Source organism: Balaenoptera acutorostrata, chromosome 5 (genome assembly GCF_949987535.1).
Source record: "Balaenoptera acutorostrata chromosome 5, mBalAcu1.1, whole genome shotgun sequence".
Taxonomy (NCBI): Eukaryota; Metazoa; Chordata; class Mammalia; order Artiodactyla; family Balaenopteridae; genus Balaenoptera; species Balaenoptera acutorostrata.
Genome location: NC_080068.1, coordinates 61,563,920 through 61,585,081, shown reverse-complemented (window position 1 = coordinate 61,585,081; position 21,162 = coordinate 61,563,920). Strand labels below are relative to the sequence as shown.

At 35.1% G+C, this 21,162-nt stretch overlaps 1 protein-coding gene across 6 annotated transcripts in view; it reads left to right on the top strand.

Annotated features, from left to right (window-relative positions):
- The window catches only part of ADGRL3 (adhesion G protein-coupled receptor L3), an 846,510-nt gene that overhangs the window by 719,346 nt on the left and 106,002 nt on the right, over nt 1–21,162 (top strand). For all 6 annotated transcript variants that reach the window (XM_057547223.1, XM_057547222.1, XM_057547220.1 and 3 more), the window contains 4 exons: nt 4,820–5,003; nt 5,941–6,063; nt 11,258–11,466; nt 12,162–12,338. In XM_057547223.1, coding sequence (XP_057403206.1) covers nt 4,820–5,003; nt 5,941–6,063; nt 11,258–11,466; nt 12,162–12,338 — 693 coding nt within the window. The remainder of the gene's footprint in view (nt 1–4,819; nt 5,004–5,940; nt 6,064–11,257; nt 11,467–12,161; nt 12,339–21,162) is intronic.

The window sequence follows — 21,162 nt, the reverse complement described above, 5'->3', positions numbered from 1 at the left end:
GGTATAGTTGTATATCTTTTCACAAGACATTCGTTCTATCTGGATCTTTATTCTAGTGGTTTCAAGCAAAGGAAGAAGGGTAACTAAGTTTCCCAGGTGGTTCTGCTTACCTAGTTTAAGATTTACAGCTCACCTCGGTAAGAAGTGCCATTGATATGTTTTTCACCATGGATCATTTTTTTTTTTTAACATCTTTATTGGAGTATAATTGCTTTACAATGATGTGTTAGCTTCTGCTGTATAACAAAGTGAATTAGCTATATGTATACATATATCCCCATATCTCTTCCCTCTTGTGTCTCCCCCCCATCCTCCCTATCCCACCCCTCTAGGTGGTCACAAAGCACTGAGCTGATCTCTCTGTGCTATGCGGCTGCTTCCCACTAGCTATCTATTTTATATTTGGTAGTGTACGTATGTCCATGCCACTCTCTCACTTCGTCCCAGCTTACCCTTCCCCCTCCCTGTGTCCTCAAGTCCATTCTCTACCTCTGTGTCTTTATTCCTGTCCTGCCCCTAGGTTCTTCAGAACCTTTTTTTTTTTTAGATTCCATATATATGTGTTAGCATATGGTGTTTGTTTTTCTCTTTCTGACTTACTTCAACCATGGATCCTTTTATGTATTCTTGCCAAGGAATCCTAGACTATTTCACAAGCACATTCTCCTGGAAAAATGACAAAAGTTCTTATTGGAAGGATATATAGCTGTTTTTCTCCAAAATTTTTCACAGTAGTTATAACAATTAAGTACATCCTCCCTTTTGAAATATATAAAGTGTGATTAAACAGTTTATAACATCTTTTAACAAACATACTACAGTTATATGCTCTGAGTAAAATTAGTCAAATGAATTTGCTTAATATCTGAATTTAATGATAAGAGGTTCAATAATATTGTGTAATGCAAATATATGTCCAGAAGGATATGTTATGTACATGATCCTGGTATGAATCTAAGTGAGTTTTCACACTTCCTAATTTATATTTGATTTTTATAAAGTCAAAAGTGACTTTAGGGGCTTCCCTGGCAGTCCAGTGGTTAAGACTTCTCCTTCCAATGCAGGGGGAGCAGGTTCGATCCCTTGGCTAGGGAGCTAAGATCCCACATGCCTCGTGGCCAAAAAACCAAAACATAAAACAGAAGCAATATTGTAACAAATTCAATAAAGACGTAAAAAAAAAAAAAGTGACTTTAGAGTCTAGTCCATAAACTGTATAACGAGAAGAGTAATATCTAATAGTAGAATGCCCCTAACCACCCTCGAATTGAAACACGATGAGTTTTCTTTTCTTTTGTAGTTCACACGTTGTTGATTGGTTGGAAAACATCAATTTGTTCAAAGGCACACAAATTTAGTGGCAGAACCAGAATGTAAATTTCCAATGTCCATCTCCTATTCAGTTTCTAGTGTTTTAAAAAAGATAATGGAGTGAATTAACATTTAGTTTCTGGCAAAGATATTGTTGACTAAATTAACTTCTCAAAATTTAGATTATTTCAGTCTATACATGTCAAAACCATTACGTGTTTTTTGTTTGTTTGTTTGTTTGTTTTTTCCTTCTGGATCAAGGCATTGTGGTGAGAATATAAATTACTTTAAGATAAATTCAGAACCAATCTTATTTCCTTCCAACTTTAGAATGTAAATTTTAGGTCAGAAAAAAAATTATAGCAGAAAATAGAAATTAATGAGAGCTGTTGGACATTAAAGTAATGCCACAGCACCTCACTTTAATCAAATTCATTGTATATTTCCTGTTCAACTTTGGTTCTAAGTGCAGTCAAGCTCATTTCTTTGTAACCAAATACCATGAAAATCAACCTGTTTTTTTAAGAAATGTTGTTGAGCTAATGAAAGCAATGCAAATAAGTAGTTTGACCAAGAAAGAAAAAAAAATACGGAAAACTTAATTACCAGATGTCATCATTTATGGGTAAATATATAAATGCAAAATATTTAGGGAAAATGAAATATATTCTTTTACCATCGGAAGAGTTGTGACTATTTAATTGACCTTCATTAAACTGGTAACAGGGACACATCAACAACCTTTGGAAAGCTTACACAAATTGTATCAATTATAAAGCTATTAAGATTGACTTAATTGTGCTGTCTCACTAGCAGAAAACGGGTCAGTTAGTTCAAGCCTCTGGAACACACATTATGAACTATTTAATGCACATGTTCCTCCCGTTCCTCAGTAGTAAAGTTGTGTAACAGGTCTGTTTATGAAGATTGCATTGTAGAAGAGGTATTCCTTCCAGATCTCACTTCAGTGTGAATATTTTGCAATTATTGGGTATGGCTTGTGCTTTATTCAGTGAAGACCTCTTTTCTTCCCATACTGGACTTTGATATCAAATGAAAGTAAAGATTGCACCTAAACACTTATTATGAGCCAGGCAACCTTATGAAATGATTATATTATCATCTTCAATTTACAGGTGAATGCAGAGAAGTGAAGTAACTTGCCCAACAGCACACAACTAGTAAAGTGGCAGAGTCCAGTTACAAACTCAGCAGATGTAGTTGCAAATCCCACACTGATTTTAGCACTAGAGAATTCTCTCTCTCAATTCTTGTGTTGACATTTCCTTTCAGTTATACTTGGGCAATCATAACAGGTGCTGTTTTAAGAATAAATAAATATTAGATTTGTGTCTTAACCCACCCAGGTTTTAGGGCCATATTTTAAGTCTGTCGTTTCTGCAATGAACTTGGAAATCCTTTGGCCTTTAATAGAAAACTTCTCTAAAGACTATATTTTATTTGGGAAGATGCAGTTGTTGAAATGTACACAAAATGTATAACTATGAAAAAATATTGCACCTTATACATTTTCAGTTGCAAAACTAAGATAATGGGGTGTGTTTGATTTATTTGCTGTCAATTTAAAGACAGTATTTTAGCTAAAGCAGTCTGTTGTAAACAGTTTTCTATTTAGAACATTCCCAGAGTTGACCATAGTTGCTTCTTTTTCTTTTTTCTTTTCTTTCTTTCCTCCTTTTGCAGTTTTTAAATTTAAAACATTAAAAGCAATAAAGAGCAGAACAGAAACATTGCATTATTCCCAAAAATTTTTCCCTGAGGTAAGGTTTAAATTAATCAATGTAAGGTTATTCACTAACGTTAAGATGGCTGCTGCATAAAGCACAGGCATAATTTCTGTTTCATATGGGGTTTTCAGAGCATTTCTAATGAATTCAGAGGATCACCTAATCCCAGAAAGAATACTTCCTTACACTCAAGAGGTCAGTGTCCTCTCTTTGGCGTCAGAAAATACCTAAACTTTTTTTTGTTTGATTTCTATCTGGCACCCCCTTTTTTTGGCATATCCTGTTGGCATCACCCCATAGAGAACTTCCTGAAAAGCAGATCAGATTGTTGTGATCCAGAAATGCTTTTGTCTGGCTTCTAGGTCATGCTTTAAACCCAGAACAAGTGACAGAGCTAAGCATACTATGTGAAAATGACCAGTCATTAAACTCGAGTGGTTTTTTTTTTAAATGATACAAAATACTCAAGTTGCAAGTAGAACTATTTTACATAAAAGTCCAGTGATGTTGATTTTTGGCCAGAACTTGGAATAGCTGGGAAAAATATCAAGAAAAACAATTTTTATCAAAAGGCAAATTAGTTTTTGAAGCTGGTGTTAATTGGCAGCCAAGGTGTTTCATTATGAAGCTGAATTTTTAACAGTTGTTACTTAGTTACTATGAAAACACCAGCCAGAAGAAAACACTGCAGCCGTAATGGATATTTCTCCAGTCTTTCCCTGTCCCTCTGCCAACGTGTCAATAATGTGAGTCCTGTTTCTAAACACCTATGTGCTGCCTGGAAATTGCCTGTGTTGGCTGTTTATTCAACTTTATTTCCAGATTAGATGCATATTTGATAATCAACAGGTTCAAGGATGATCACTTTCAAACTGTCGGTGTTGTATTTTTCTGTTTTGCAATTCTCTATGTTTGAGTGAAACCTTAAGAAGACCTTATTGGAAGAACTGTCTTTTCTTGTAACCTGGAGTATTGAGCTAACCACAGGAAATATATAAATTGTAACTAGAAAGATGATTCTTTTGGATGAAGCAAAGAGAAACGTGGTGCCTTATCTCTATGTGTGAGTGTACCTACTGCTGATTTTTTTTTTAAGGAAAAACACCTGAGGGCCATAGGTAGCAAGTTCCAACTGTTTATTCCCCTCCCTAGTAATAAACAGCTCCAAGGTTTCTCTCCACACATAACACATCCAAAGCCCCTGGGAGTATGTATGCTTTGATATTTTCCCTATCCTGACATTTTACTAGCTGACTAAGAAAAAAATTGGTTTGCCCAGAGTCCTCAACCTATAGGTGACAGATTCTTGTATTGTCCTGCCTATAGTCATCCTTTTGATTTCTGTTATGTTTAGCATCTAGTTCTATAGTGATGTATAGAGAAAATCATTTTTTTGTGTGGTGATGTGATAAAAGTATTAGTTTAAATTACTTGCCAACAGTTCACCAACCAAATAATTTAACTATGCAATTATAGTCTTATTGAAGCCTTTGCTATTGATTTGAAGAAGCAACCATGGATCTATTTGTTGTCCTTCAGAACAAAAGCAGCTTTTCCTGTTGCCTTGCAAAGTCTCAGCTAGGATTTTACAGAGCAAAATAATGAATGCTTCCACTGCAGCATGTCACAGGGGAGGCTGGGACAATACTGAACTCATGCACACCACTGATCCTTACTTGCTGGGCAACATGTATGCCTGGATTTCTGACAGCCCTGTGGGTTCACTAGAGACCTCAGTCATTCTGTTCGTCCTTTCGTAGGCAATGGTCGAGACAGTTAACAACCTCCTCCAGCCGCAAGCCTTGAATGCCTGGAGAGACCTGACTACAAGTGATCAACTACGTGCAGCCACCATGCTGCTTGACACTGTGGAGGAAAGTGCTTTTGTGCTGGCTGATAACCTTTTGAAGACTGACATCGTCAGGGAGAACACAGACAATATTCGTAAGTGGCCTTTGTTCTACAGAAGGGCCAGAGAGGGACAAGAAAAAACTATCGTCTTGCTCAGCAGAAGAGGGAGAAGAAAAAAGTATCATCTATAGCGGACCAGATATCATGAGTGATACTTTATTTCAGTGGAGATAAGTTATCCTTTTTCTGTAATTAGGAGGGTATCACATGTCATTAGCTTAGAAGTATCCTCATAATCATGTATGTATCCTCCTAAGGACATTCCAATATTGAATATATTAGCCTGAGATCACTTACAATGAGGTCCATGTATTTTTTTTTCAGTTTTTATGTATGTGTGTATCTATATATGTACAGTAGTATTTAAAATTTTATCCTTATGGGTCACTTCAGTTATAATAAGAATGTCTCTGAATTATAAACTATAAAGAAGCCAGTTATTTGCATGAAGATGATAAAACAATTTTTGATAATTGTGTTATTGGCTCATAAAGAGTGTAAATCTATTTTTAATGTGTCTAAGGATGTAGCTGACAGTTTTGTTTCAGAAGATTTGATAAAGCTATTTCAAACTTATTACATTTAAAGATAAGTCAATATTGATATCATAGTACAGCTCTAGATTATAAAAGGATTTTCACTTAATTCATAAAATAAAGATAACATTTTGAAAGTAAACTTATAGTCAATGACAAATTGTAAGGATTTGAGCTTGAGTTTTAAAGTCTAGGCTTTGTAATTGATATCCTTGTATTCTTATCTACCTGATTTTAATAGCTTTTATTTGCTTTATTTTGAAAAAAATTAAAACACTAAAAATCTTCTAACTAGAAGACTGAAGTACTATAAAGTATGGCAGACAGAACATTAATTCCAGTGTTTTGATTTCAGAAATATTTCAATAATTAGGAGATTATCTTAAATTTGTCATGTTTCTCAACGACCGCTGATATCTCTTTGCCATTAATAGAATTGGAAGTTGCAAGGCTGAGCACTGAAGGAAACTTAGAAGACCTAAAGTTTCCAGAAAACATGGATCATGGAAGCACTATCCAGCTCTCTGCAAATACTCTAAAACAAAATGGCCGAAATGGTAGGTTAGAATTTATCTATTAAGCTTGATGGAATTGAACTTGTCATTAATTCATTGCATCTTGACTTCAAATTTTAGATCTGCTATCTAAAAGCTCTCCTCTCCTCTCGCTCCACTGTTCTCTATCTTCACCTCCTCTTCCTCCTCTTTCTTAGCTCCTGTACCAACAATATTGCAATGATATTTGCTCTACAAAATTCTCAATTAGATTTGGAAATTGTTGTTAATTTCAGTTGTAGAAAAATATCAGAAACTTGAATGTAAGGGAAATTAATAAACAACAAAATCCAGATATTCTGACTTTTTTCCTTAAAAGGAGTAACTCTTACCGAGTTGACAGATTTTGTTTCTAAAATTTCAAATGGAAATTTTACTTGTAATTTTAAAATTATATGTGTTTTTTCTTTATTAACTTCTTTTTGAGGGTGTTTCTATGCTTTTCCTTTGCAAAGCATATAAAAAATATAAATGTAAGGAGATGCTTTTGGGGAATGGAATTGGTAGATATAGATCGATTTACTACTAGGTTATATTCATTGAATATGATTAAAATTAAGCAAATAAATAATCCCACAGAGAAAGTATGTCTGAAGCCTCACTAATATTAATTTTTTTAAATTTTCTTTATTTATATTTTGACTGCATTGGGACTTCATTTCCGCACGCGGGCTTTCTCTAGTTGCAGTGAATGGGGGCTACTCTTCATTGCGGTGCACGGGCTTCTCATTGCAGTGGCTTCTCTTGTTGCGGATCACAGGCTCTAGGCGTGCAGGCTTCAGTAGTCGTGGCTCGCAGGCTCAGTAGTTGTGGCTCACGGGCCTAGTTGCTCCGCGGCATGTGGGATCTTCCCAGACCAGGGCTCGAACCCTTGCCCCCTGCATTGGCAGGCAGATTCTTAACCACCGTGCCACTTTAGGGAAGTCCCTAAAATTTTTTAAACATATTTTTTGCTAAGGAAGTGAGATCCTTTAACCTGTTAGGTGATAGGAAGATGACTTCAGGTTGTAGCAACCAACTGAAAGCTGATTTTTCATATTACAAGGTAAATAGTTTTGAAAAAAGAAGAGACTGTTAAATAATATCAAGAAAAACAAATTATGTTTGTTGCCAGCAGAACAAAATTCTTTATAAGTGTTGGAAATCTTATAAGACTGAATTTATAAATAGTACTATGTTGCTAAATTGACTATGTGAATTTTGAGGCAGCAATAAGATTTTCCTTTTTTTTTTTTTACTCTTTTATTTATTTATTTAAATGTTTGAATTTTATTTAATTAATTTTTTAATACAGCAGGTCCTTATTAGTCATCAATTTTATACACATGAGTGTGCAATAAGATTTTCTATAGCGTGAAATCAGATTCCTGCATTAGCTTCCTAACTGGTTTCCCTTCTTTGACTCTTGCCCTACAACAGTATATCCTGTTGACAGAGTGTTCTTCCTGAAACATGAGTCTGACCAGTTCACCTCCAGTTATGCTTAGAATGAAATCAAGTGGCTTAACAGGCCTACCACATGCTCCCCAGTCCACTTCCTTCCTGCCTCAGCTGCTCCGCCTCACGTCTGTTTTTAGCATGCTCTCTGTGCTCCAGACAATCTAGTCTTGATTCTTTTTTTTTTTAATTGAGATATAATTGACATATAACATTATGTTTGTTTCAGGTGTACAACATAATGACTTGATATTTGTATATATTGTGAAATGATCACCCCAATATGTCTAGTTAACATCCATCACCATACATAGTTACATTTTTTTTTTTGAGAGGAAAACTTTTAAGATGTACTCTTATATCAACTTTCATAATAGACAACACAGTATTATTGGGTTGGCCAAAAAGTTCATTCGAGTTTTCCCGTAAGATGTTATAGAAAACCCCAAACGAACTTTTTGACCAACCCAATATTAACTATAGTCACCATGCCACACATTACATCCCCATGACTTATTTATTTTATAAATGGAAGGTTTTACATTTTACCTTCTTCACCCATTTTGCCTACTCCCACCCCTCACCTCTAGCAACTAGCAGTCTGTTTTCATTTTTTTTGTTTGTTTGTTTTTAAGATTCCACATGTAAGTGAGATATTTATCTTTATCTGACTTATTTCACTTAGCATAATGCCCTCAAGGTCCATCCAGGTTATAGCAAATGGCAAAATTTCCCTTTTTATGGCTGAATAATATTCCATTCCCCATTTTATATCTCTATGTGTAATTATATATGTAATATTTTGTTTATCCATTCATCCATCAGTAGACACTTAGGTTGTTTCCATGTCTTGGCTATTATAAACAATTCTGCAATGAAAATGAGGGTGCATAGATTTTTTCAAGTCAGTGTTTCTGTTTGCTTCAGATAAATACCCAGAAGTAGAATTGCTGATCATATGGCAGTTCTATTTTTAATTTTTTGGGGAGTCTCCATACTATTGTCCATAGTTGCTATATCAATTATATTTTTATCTACACTGCACAGGGTTCCCTAATTCCCTAATCAATCCCTAATTGATTCTATTCCTTGAACACACCAAGAGTGTTCCTTCATCAGATGTTTGCATTTTCTTTCTTCTGGAATGCATTTTTTATATTTCTTTTTATAGAAACTTCTCTATCATTCACTGCTCATTATAAACCTTAACCTTCAGGAAAGCTTTTCCTATCTCCTCGAAGGTAGACTACTCTTTCCCAATCACTATTTTCCCATTAGCCATTTTCTGCCAGTGCTTCTTCATAGCATTTATTTACTTACCATTATATGAAATTATATTATTATTATTATTTTTAAGTTGCCTGCTTATTGTCTGACTCTTTCTCTAGGAGATGATCTCCATGAGAGCAAGAGCAAGACAGCTCCCTTGCTCCTCAAAAAAATGGAGAAAAAAAATTTATTGTCTTTATTCCCACTTGACTCTAAGAGTCAGGGATAAGGACTGGGACTTCCTCGTCTTAGTTACCACAGTGGTCAGTGCAGTTCCTGTCTCTTGGGGATCCACCAAAATGAACTTATACTGGAAGTAAAACATAGGGCTTGACTTATTTTAAGAAAGGAAATGACACAAAATTTTAAAAACATCCTAAAAGAAGGTTAACTTTACAGAGGATTACTTGTAAAAGATTGCCATAAGGGAAAAAAAAAAAAATAAGGTAGAAGGAGGTATGGAGATAGTGATCTTAAAAGAGCATGATAATTGAATCTTAAGACAGATAAAGATTTTTTAAAAATTTATTTTATTGAAGTATAGTTGATTTACAATACTGTGTTAATTTCTGCTGTACAGCAAAGTGATTCAGTTATACATATATACATTATTTTTATATTCTTTTCCATTATGGTTTATCACAGGATATTGAATATAGTTCCCTGTGCTATACAGTAGGACCTTGTTTACCCATTCTATATATAATAGTTTGCATCTGCTAATCCCAAACTCCCAATCCATCCCTCCCTCACACCCTCTCCCCCGTGGCAACCACAGGTAAAGATTTTGAATCTTTGTTTTGTTTTGTTTTGATTGTAATCGAGATATAATTTGCATAAAATAAAATGCACATATCTTCTGTTTAGCTTGATGAATTTGACAGTTGTACATACCTCTGTGATACCACATAAAATAAGATGAAAATCTCATGTATTACCCAGAAAATGTCCTGATACCTCTTTTCACTCTTCTCACCCCATCTCCCCACCTGATGAACTACTTTCTTCTCATTACTATTTCTAAAGACAAATTTTACCTGTTCTTAGACTTCACGTAACTGGAATTATACAGTATGTACTCTTTCTGGCTGTATTCTTTATCTCAGTATAATATTTTTATGATTCAGTCATGATGCTCCATCTATTATTAGTTTGTTCTTTATTGATGTAGAGTAACTCTATTATTTTAATAAGCCATAATTTATTTACTCTCCTATTGATAGATTTTTGAGTTGTTTCTAGTTTGGAGCTGTTGTGGATAAGGATGTTATAAACATTCTTATACAACATTTTTTCTTTGTGGATATATATTTTCATGTATCTAGGAAGGGTAGATATATGTTTAACTTTGTAAGAAATTGCCAAACATTTTTCCAGGTAGTTGAACCATTTTATACTCTCACCAGTAGTATGCAGAATTTCATTTGTTCCACATTTTTACTAACATTAGTGTAGCTAGTATTTTATAGTGTGGATTACAGAGATCCTAGTGGGTATGAAATGGTATCTCAATATGATTTTAATTTTTATTTCCCTAATTACTAATAATGTTAATTTGTATGTGTCTATTAGCTTTTTTTAAAATTATTTATATCCTTATTTTTGGCTGTGTGGGGTCTTTGTTGCTGCACATGGGCTTTCTCTAGTTGTGGCGAGCAGGGGCCACTCTTCATTGCAGTGTGCAGGCTTCCCATTGCAGTGGCTTCTCTTGTTGCAGAGCATGGGCTCTAGGCGTGCAGGTGTCAGTAGTTGTGGCACGCGGGCTCAGTAGTTGTGGTGCACAGGCTTAGTTGCTCCACGGCATGTGGGATCTTCCCAGACCAGGGCTCGAACCCATGTCCCCTGCATTGGCAGGCAGATTCTTAACCAATGTGCCACCAGGGTAGTCCCTTTTAGCTTTTTATATATCTATTTTTAAGTGTGTTTTTATGTCTTTTGCCATTTTAGTATATTATTTATAATTCTACTGTTGAGTAGCAGAAATGCTTTATATATTTGAGTCATATGTATATATATATATTTCCTAGTTGTGGCTTGCCTATTCATTTTCTTAATGCTGTATTTTGATAGGCACAAATTTTCAATTTTGATAAAGTTTAGTTTACCATTTTTTATTTTATGGTTAGTGTTTTTTGAGTCCTATCCAAGGCATCTTTGCCTTCCCAAGATCACAAAGGTATCCTATATTTTGTTCCAGAGGCTCTCTGGTTCAGATTTCTATATTTAGGACTGTGATCCATCTTGAATTAAGTTCTGAGTATGGAATGAGTTAGGGATTGAGGTTCACTTTTTTTAATACTGATATGTAGTTGTTTCAGTATCATTTGACTTTCCTCATTAATGACTTGGCACTTTGGTTGAAATGAATATTTGAATTTGTTGTGAATATATATATTATACAGATTTGATTACAATCTAATTAGAACTCTCTAATTTCAGTGGGATGTACAAGCTAATCAGTTTCTTCCCAATTTATATGTACTTATTTTAGGAGAGATCAGAGTGGCCTTTGTCCTGTATAACAACTTGGGTCCTTATTTGTCCACGGAGAATGCCAGCATGAAGTTGGGAACAGAGGCTATGTCCACCAATCATTCTGTTATCGTCAATTCCCCAGTTATTACAGCAGCAATAAACAAAGAATTCAGTAATAAGGTTTATTTGGCTGATCCTGTGGTGTTCACTGTTAAACACATCAAGGTAAAAAAATGGCATGTGAAGTTTTTTGTCCACATTATCTATATTTGTTATAACAAGAGCATGAAGTGTCTTAATTTTCTTTTTCTTTTTCCCTATTTTTTGACATATAACAATTCATTGTCTATAAAATGATTAGTGATTTTTTTTCCAAAATGAGGGAGGAGAATAATTCTTGTATATGTATATACTTAAGGTAACAACATTCATAGATGGATTTTTAAATGCTTCTCTATAATTAAAAAGAGCTAGCAATATGTTCAGTGGAACTCAGCATAGCTCAACTGATGTTACAAGTAGTTACGTCTTTGTGTGTAGATATATTTTTATGTATATGCAAAGATTGTATTGTAAATTGAACAAAGATTTTTAAAAACCATGCTATCAGAAGTTCATTGTATAGAGCAATTCTTTGCTTTGCAGTATAAATTAATTGATGTGATTCTGAGACAATGATACTAGTATTCCTTCAATATTACTTTTGAAAAATGAATTCACCTCTAATCAGGGGGAGTAAATAACAACATATATTCAAATTTGCTTAGAATTGATAAGCCCCACTTAATATGAAAACTCTGGTAGACCTCTCCACAAAAATTGAAACATAATGTGAAGTTGTGTTAGATGTAAAGAAAATGCCTACCTAATTTACATGATCAAAAGTAGTTATTGGCTTTATTGATGTTTTTTTCCTGTAGCAGTCTGAGGAAAACTTCAATCCTAACTGTTCATTTTGGAGCTATTCCAAGCGCACAATGACAGGTTATTGGTCAACCCAAGGCTGTCGGCTCCTGACAACAAATAAGACACATACTACATGCTCTTGTAACCACCTAACCAATTTTGCAGTACTGATGGCACATGTGGAAGTTAAGGTAAGATACATACCATAAAGTAAAAATGGCTTAGCATACAGTTAAGACACTAACTGTAAAAAGTCCTAACTCCATGTCCAACTTGAGTGTGTTTCTACTTTCACAGTAATTCTATTCAAGAATTCTCTGTTGTTCAACCCATATCCTATTGATGAGTCAAAGAACCCTTTTTTTCTATTATCAGTATAGTTCATAAAATTGAAATTTGCTTATAAAATAAAATTTTGCTAAGAAAACTTCCCCTGTTCTTCCCTGCTTTTATTTTGTGTGAGTAAATATCAAACCATATCCTCATGAACAGGGCAAGGTAGGACCCCAGCACCAAAGGCCAGTGTGATAGGGTTAGAAAGCTGGGATCTGGTAGGCTGAAGACTAAGGAGCCGTGCATGGGATTAAATACTCTCAAAATGAGTCTTGGGAAAATAGCTGCTAAACACAGTACACAAAGCATTGTAATACATAGAGCCTGGCAAATTCTAACATAATGTGATCATTCTGTCCATTCAAGAAGACACTATTCTAAGGAAAAATCTAGGTGATAGCTTGTTTCCAAAATCAGAAACGTGGCTAACTTGGCTGCATCAGTCTCTTGCCAGGGGACTGGTTATCTTGGAAGGCAGGAAGAGGATTTAGATTTCAGATATACTTAGGACATAAAAATACAAAGGGATTATTAGCTTGGTTATAGAAATTGATAGATGGGTTAGTAACAAGAAATTATATACTTGTGAATTCTCATCTTCCTGATGTCAATAAAAATAGAGGAAGTATCACTGTCCAATACATTTTAAAACATGAAAACCATGGCAAAAGTTGTATCCACCTGATACCATTTATCCAATAATTTCATCCAAAATTTTCTTTGACTCTGTTGAATTTAGAGATGATGCAGGTATCTTAGAGGGAGACCAAATCCAAGCCCACTCAGGACCTTAGGAATAAATTACCTTAGCTGTGTCAACACAGTCAAGTTTGATCTTTAAAGGACTACAAACCATAATTTGTCAGAGCTTCATGCATTGATCAAGCTTAGTAAGATTGGCTACACTAACAAATGTTAGGTTTAAACCTGGAATGTATTCGTATGGCTCTAGGATTCTATCTTTTCAGTTTAGGGAATAAATTCAAACACAGAAAAATGGATCATATTTCAAGCAACCACAAAAAATAATTTTTTGCTCAGTTCATTGTATAACAATCTCTACCCAGTCCATTATGCAAGAATCTCAACTGTGACCATTACTGTGTGTCAACAAGAGATAAAAATAGATGGACATCAATATTTTCCTTTGATGGTCAGTCATAGAGTAAGCATGCCCTGGGTTTCTTGTATCACAATCTCTTGCAATTGCCTGGGTCATTCCCATCTTGATCACACAACATGATTTTGGCACTTGAAAAACGAAAAACAAGCAGAATGATCATCCCTGGAAGTCCAAAAGGAAACAAACCAACCAAACTTACATTAGACTAATGTCTAAAAATGAATGCTAGTTTATTGATGCACAGTGAGATATGCAACAGCCAGTTAGAACAGATATTTGTGCTTGCTAGTTATCACTTCCTAACTCCACAGGAAAATCTATAAAGGAAACAAAATTATATTCGAGAATTTTGCTTGATGAACTTGGAAAGAGAGCAAGAAGAGTTAGCTGACTAGTCTTGTTGCTACTGCTATTAAGCTGTGGTGCCCTAATGCGTGGGTCTTCACTCCAGGGTTCTACCTGTGTGCTGAGTTGCCTTTTCTATCATCTGTGTTACCTCTGCTATTCATTCAGTACTTCCTTCATTTTTTTTACTAACAATTTTCAAACACCTGAGTAAAGGTATTGACATGTTGCCTGCTGCACCGTAGGCTGTCAATAAACGTAACTTCCTCCTGGTTTGCCAGAGATATCACTAGATTCCAGCATTCTGGTGAAGCTTCTGGCCCTCGTGGAACTTGCATTTTTGAGGGGAAAGAAAGGGTCGAGAAGTGAAGCTGCAGTCATAAATGTGATAAGTCTTATAACTGAGGCCCACACTGTGATTTAGGGACACAGAGGGGGATCGTCTATCTAAGGCAGGACTGGTCAGAGAGGGCTTATCAAAAAAGTGACCTTCTCTGAAGGATGAGTAGGATGAATTTAATAAGGTAACCTGTGGAGAATTTGTATCAAGCACATTCTTGGAAGATTTTCTTCACTTTGCTTTGGGTACACCATTCTCTCTTGCTTCTTTCCTTCCTCAGCAGCTGGTCCTTTTTAGCTTCCTTTGCTCGTTCCTCCTCATCTCCACAGACTCTTTTTGTTGCTCTGGCCTGGAGCGTAATCCTAGATGTAGTCTAGGCACTATCCATTCTTTCTCCGTAGGTGATCTCATATGTCCATATGGCTGTAAACATCATCTCATGATTCCCAGACTTCTATCTCCATTTCTTAACGCCAGACTCTTAGATTCAACAGTTAACTTGATATATCCACCTAGATTTCTAATAAGGGTCACAATTCTAGAACTACACTTTTGGTGTTTTCCCATTTGTCCTTTCCTTCTTAGTAAATGGTTACTCTGTTCTTCCAGGTGCTCCAGCCCTAAACCATACACCATCTTTGATTTGTTTCTTTTCACTCACACTGCACACCCAGTCTCATGAGCATGTCCTGCCAGATCCAGCATCTGGCAACTTAGCATCTTCATTGCTACCACCTGGATTCCAGCCCTTATACTCTCTCCTCTGCTTTTTTGTTACAGCCCTTTAATTGGTCTCCTTGCTTTATTTCTTGTCCTTCTTAAATTTATTCTCAGCGTAATTGCCAGAGGGATACTCTTAAAATGTGAGTCACTCTTCTGATTCATTCTCAAAAAGCCATACTGTAATCCCTTTAAAATGCAGATCAAGTACTTCACACCTTTGAAATAACTTCTTATCTCAATAAAAGCAAAGTCCCAAATCCTGACCCCTTTCTCAACTCTTGACCTACTCTCCTACTACTCTTCCCCTTGTTCACTTGGCTTCCTTGCCTTTCCACAAACGCATCAGGCTTGCTCAGGTTAGACTTAAAGTTTCCCTTCTCCTACCCTTCACCCCCCAGATAGCCACAAGGTCAGCTTTCTCATCTCCTTCAAGTCTTTGTTCCAGTGTCACCTTCTCAAAGAGGCTTTCCCTGTCCACCCTTTTAAAATTTCAGATTACCCCACCCCCACAAAATACTGTGGTAAATAAGGCAAAACAGGTCCCTGGCCTCAGTCAATTTATACTTTATCAATGGAGAGAAGTATTCAGGCTGGTTTTTGAATGGGGTGCTCAGAGAGGTTTCATAGCTAGGTCAATTTGAGCAGATAAAAGAAGGAAAGGGATGCCCCAAGGTAGCAGTGTTGCCAAAACCTGGCCTCAGTGCACCGGCACCAAGTTGAACCTTGGAGACTGAGTTTTGGGTGAAGTAGAAAGGAATAGCTTTATTCTTTTGCCAGGGATAGGGGGCCACAGTGGACTAATGCCCTCAAAAGTGTGTGTCCCCACCTGGGGGTGGGGTTGTAAGGAGTCTTATAGTAATGGTTCAAGGGGCAGTGTTGCTGATAAGGATCAGCATGCATGCAGGACCTGCATTCCTTCAATCCAGAAATCATTTGGCGTCCAGTGGTCTTGTGATAGGCTTCTGTGGTTCTGGAGGTTATCGAACTGTGACCTTCTCTCTGCAATGAAGAATGCTTCATGAAGTAGTTAACACCCTCCATTTGGCGGGGGTTTTAGTTCTACAGAAGAGCTCAAAGATACTGTTATGTGTATCTCTTGAGGAGGAACCAGGATCCTACCCCAAGGCTGCACTATTGTTTCTTGACTGCTTCTCCCTTGTCTCTGCATCCCCTCCCTTCCCTGATTAGCAACTGTGTGAATCTGCTCTTTGGAACTCAGGGAAATGTCATGGAGGTTGAATGAAGCCTATTTCCTACAAACAAGAAATGGGGGGCACAGAAAGAATTTTGTGCCTAGGAGCCCCACAGGGTCCTGCTCAGTTTCAGGAACACAGATGACTAACTACTTTCGCGTTTTCTCTACTTCTCTCGTCTAAGGAAACAATTGATTGTCTTCTCTTTTAGATACAAAAGTAATAATTATGGAAATTTATGTAATTTTATATCAAACTGTGGTAGTATGCATGGCATTTTAAAAACTTTTCCATTATTGGAATCACCTGCAGGTTTATTTGTCTGTTGTTCAGTAGAATGTTGAATACACTAAATTCAAATGTCTGTCTCTTCTCATACCAGTAATTCTCTTTGTGAACACTCTTTGTGGGAGGAGTATTTTAGTTTGCAGGATCATAAGTTTCAAACTAATTGACTAATTAACATTTCTACTGTGGTTTTGTAGAGTGCAGTAACAAATGCTTTTGAAAATGGTCTGACAATTTATATCACCTATAGCTTTTTCCTCTACCCAAATTATAATTCTTTGGGGATAATAAAAAAAAAGTCTCCCTTCTCATTTCTGTCAGTTCAACTTGACGTTGATTTTTATTATCTTTAAAAGGCTTCACTTTCCTTAGTTGGATGCTTGCATCTCTCTCTTTCTCCCTCTCTTTTCTTTTGAGCTTAGTATATCCTATTGCCCCTACCCCAACTTTACCCCAGTCCAAGTATAGGCATTATTTTGCTATTTAAAATCATTGTGTTTCTTTTTAAATTTAGTATTGATTTAAAACAATGACAATTTGGACATTTTTAACTTCATACCATGGATTCTGTGTGTCAAATATTTTATAACTACACTTTTTCAAGGTTAGAAGAAAATACGCTGTAAGGTTCTGCAGTTGCATATGAAGAAAAGTACTTACTTTTCAAAAAGAGTATTTTTACTTTTTTAAAGTTCAAAAGAAAAGTTAATTTAAGAGTTTAAAAAATGGTTTTATTAGTGAAAAATAAAATGTTTAATGTATGATGCTAAATGTTGTACACTTCCATTCCCAAATTTTTATGTTCATTTTGTATTTTGCCATCTATAGTGCAGTGGGATTGAGGTGAAGGTAGAGATTAAAAATCATAAATATTACATAGTACTTTAAACAACTATTTATTTAGAGGAAAAAAAAAAACAACTAGATAACTCACACGTTGAATACCCTCCAAATATGTAAAATTCCTTGAAAACAAAATGGTTTCAAAAATGACCAAAAATGTAAGATTTTATTATATTATCTTAAATATTAACTCTATCAAAAAAATCGATAACCTCTTAGAACCAAGAACTATTCTTGGACCTTCTCATAAAACAGTTTTATTATGATATGTTTCCTTCGTAGATTTATTAAAATCTGAAATTATTTATTTGTTGTTTTATTTTCTGCCTCCTCCACTGGACCCAAGCTCAGTGTTAGGAGCAGAGACCTGAAAGAAGTGAGAATCAGTCTTGCAGATCATCTAGGGAAAGACTCTTCCAGGCAGATGGAACAAGAACAAGAATCTGAAGCAGGGGTGATTCTGTGATTCTGATGAACTGCAAGGAGAACAGTGTAGCTGGAGTGGAAAGAAAAATTATTTTATTACTTATTTTCTCCACTCTTTTTATAGAACTTTTATAGAAAAGTTGAGTGTTACAGTAAACACTCATATACCCCTTTTTCTGAATTCATATTTAAATTTTGACACATTAGACTGTCACTCTTCTGTGTATGTACATGCATATATATTTTGCTATATTATTTGACTTTTTGAAAGTAAATTGCTGATTTTATAATATTTAATTCCTAAATCTTCCAGCAAATAGGTTTCAAGAACATGCTCTACCATTAAAACACATAAGAAATTTAACTTTGACTAAATATTATCATCTACTGTATAATTCATACACAGATTTTCTAGTTATCCTGATAATGTCCTTTACAGCCATTGTATTTCCACTTAGGGCCTGATCAACGATCACAGTACCTTTAGTTGTGACATTTCTTTGCTCTTCTTTAGAAGTATCCCTGCCTGTTTTTTTCTTTCATGAAAATGACACTTTGCAGAGTCCAGGCCATTTGTCCTGTAGAATGTTTCACAATCTCAATCTTTCTGATTGTTTTCTCATAATTAGATTCAGGTTAAACATTTTTGGCAAAAATACCCTGTAGGAGATGCAGTATCCTTCCCATTGTATCAGGAAGCCCCAGATTGGAGTTACTAAGTTTGATCATTTTGTTAAAGTTACATTGTACAGGAACATTGAAGTTTTTGTAATTAATAGGAACATGTGGAAACATATCTGGAAAGTTTGTTTTATTAATCTCAATTTCTTTCATTGTAATCTGTTTAGTCTACCCTTTACTTGTTCCTCAAATAGTTAAGTACTGTCTTTGTGACAGGCAAAGTTTATGATCTAATTAGTAATACAGATAAGTAATCAGCATAATCTGTATCTTAAGAGAAATGTCTTATTGTTGTGGTAGAGAATGCTGTAGAAACACATGGGGAAAAGCCTTAACTTGACCTTGAGAGGTCAGAGAAAATGCTCTAGATGAAATGAGATAACTAAGCAAAATGAGAGCAACAGGACTGAAGTAACATGAAGTAAGGCTGGATTTTTGTGGTTTTGAAGTGTATATTTTCAGTAAAATTTATATTCAAGAGAGTATTAATTACACTCTTCCTCTGATTGTTTTTATTTCTGAGTTGTAGTAGAATTTTTAAGCAGAAAGAGACCTGCAATCTTCTCATATGCACACTAGATCCTTACCCTTACAATTTTCAGGTTCTTTATCATCTTCAGTAAATAAGCATGGCTAAAAATAGCAGCTGGAGATGCATCTGCAATTCTAGTGAGAAATATAAGTAATAAAGTTTATGGAGATTGCAAAAAGTAGAGATCTGGTGAGGACTTAACTCTCAGAAAGGCCCAGCATGTTCAATGATAAGAGCAATTAATATCATTTCTTTAGTGTCTACATACATTATCTCATTTGATCCACAGAACCAGAATAGGAATTGTCATCATAATTTATTTTCCCATTTTATAATTTACAGGGAAGTTGGAATAAGAAAAGTTAGGAGGCTTAGGGTCCTGATTCCAGTTCTTTAGGTAATTGCCTCTATCTTTAGCAAATCATTTGGACTCACTGTTCCCATTATTAATCAGTTAACGGAGAGTAATAAAATTATTTCTAACATTATCTCAGGATTATTTGGGGGGATTGAATAACAAAATCTATTAAAATCATGTTGAGAATTATAAAGTTTTCTAAAAATATAATTTTTTAATTCACTATTTGCTTAACTGTCCTCAAAACCTTTGAGCTCTTGATCCTGGGAGTAGTTAACTATCAAGACCCAAATAGCTAATTGAGTTTCTAATAACTGATAATCATCTTCCTGTACCTGAAAGAAAGACATTTAGGCCAGTGCTTTGCATCACTGTTCACAGTGACAAATTCTTTTTATCACAATGAAATTGTCAAATTTTTTTAATATATTGGCTCTACTCACCCAATTTACCCATGCTTGAGAAAGTATAATCAACCAGCCAAGCAAAAGAAGCAAGCATGAAAACTTTCTCCATCCTAATATTCTAAAACTATCCTTAATTGCTTGTACTGTTCTTGGTAAGAACTAGTTGATATGTTTACTGACTGTAGTCTATTTGTTCTGGGTCGTAAATTTTTACCCTTTTTTTTCTTTTTTTTTTTAAACATTCAGACTCTTCTGTGATTGTTCTTCTTTCTTCCTGGCCTATTTCATTCTACTGTGTCTAGTAAATAAAGTCATAAAGCTAGAGAACTATTGAACTCTAGAGGAATTAGGCTAGATTTTCCAGAATAGTTATATAGCTTTCTAAGATAGGCAGTAAGGTCAACTTGTGTGTAAGATTTTAAAAGCATGTGAACAAAAATATGGCTGAACTAAATCATTTTTCTTACCTTGTTATAGACCATTCAGGGGACTGCCAGTTTACTTTGTGTATCCTCACAGCATAAGCATTACTGTTTAAAGATCTTCTATGGTTGGTTACTTGCTGATTTAAAAAGCCAATCATGGAACTTTTAAGTTGTTAATTTTGTAAAATTTAATGTTAGCTCAAGCTATTGACTCGAGGCCTGTGGGATATTTGTCCCCAGGGTTATTATTTGGAAGACCCCTACTCTGTTTAAAATGCAATAAACTTATTCATGAGAATGGAAAAAAGAAAGCTAATAACCATCATCCCCTTTTTCTTTTTCCTGAATTTGGTATAGCTAAGAAAGCCAAATGAATATGAATAATGAAGTAAAAATGAGATATACGTGTGTGTGTACGTGTGTATGTATTTATATTTCCATTCTGTTTTTCTCAGTACCTGACACACAGTAGGCATCCAATGTTAGGATGAATCTACCAAATTTTATTAGATGTTTTTGGCTTGGTGTAGTTTCTATTTATTTGGTTTTCATAATGTAGTTATGCAAAATTACTTTCTCTGTTAAGCCTAATTGTATTTGTCTCTATTTTAAAACTTTTCTTTCTCATTGTGGTAAATTTATCTTTCCTTACATGCCAAAGGAAATGGCCCTATGAGAAGAATGATATTTAAAAAATAACAGTAAACATATCTGAGTAATTCAGGTCTGGCATTGCTATGGTTTCCCTTCATTTATACTTCAGCTCCTCTATCCCATTCCATTTCACCTAACCCTTTAAGAAGTACTTTCAAAAATTGTGTGTGTGTGTGTGTGTGTGTGTGTGTGTTTTAATGAAAACAATCTTAAACGAAGTTACCCATTTTGTCTGAGAATCAGGAAATTTGCTGAATGATCCCCAGCAAACTTTGTTTTAACAAAACCACTGGATTTAATCATTGTATTTAAAGGATAGTCAAGAAATTTTCACCTGTAAACCC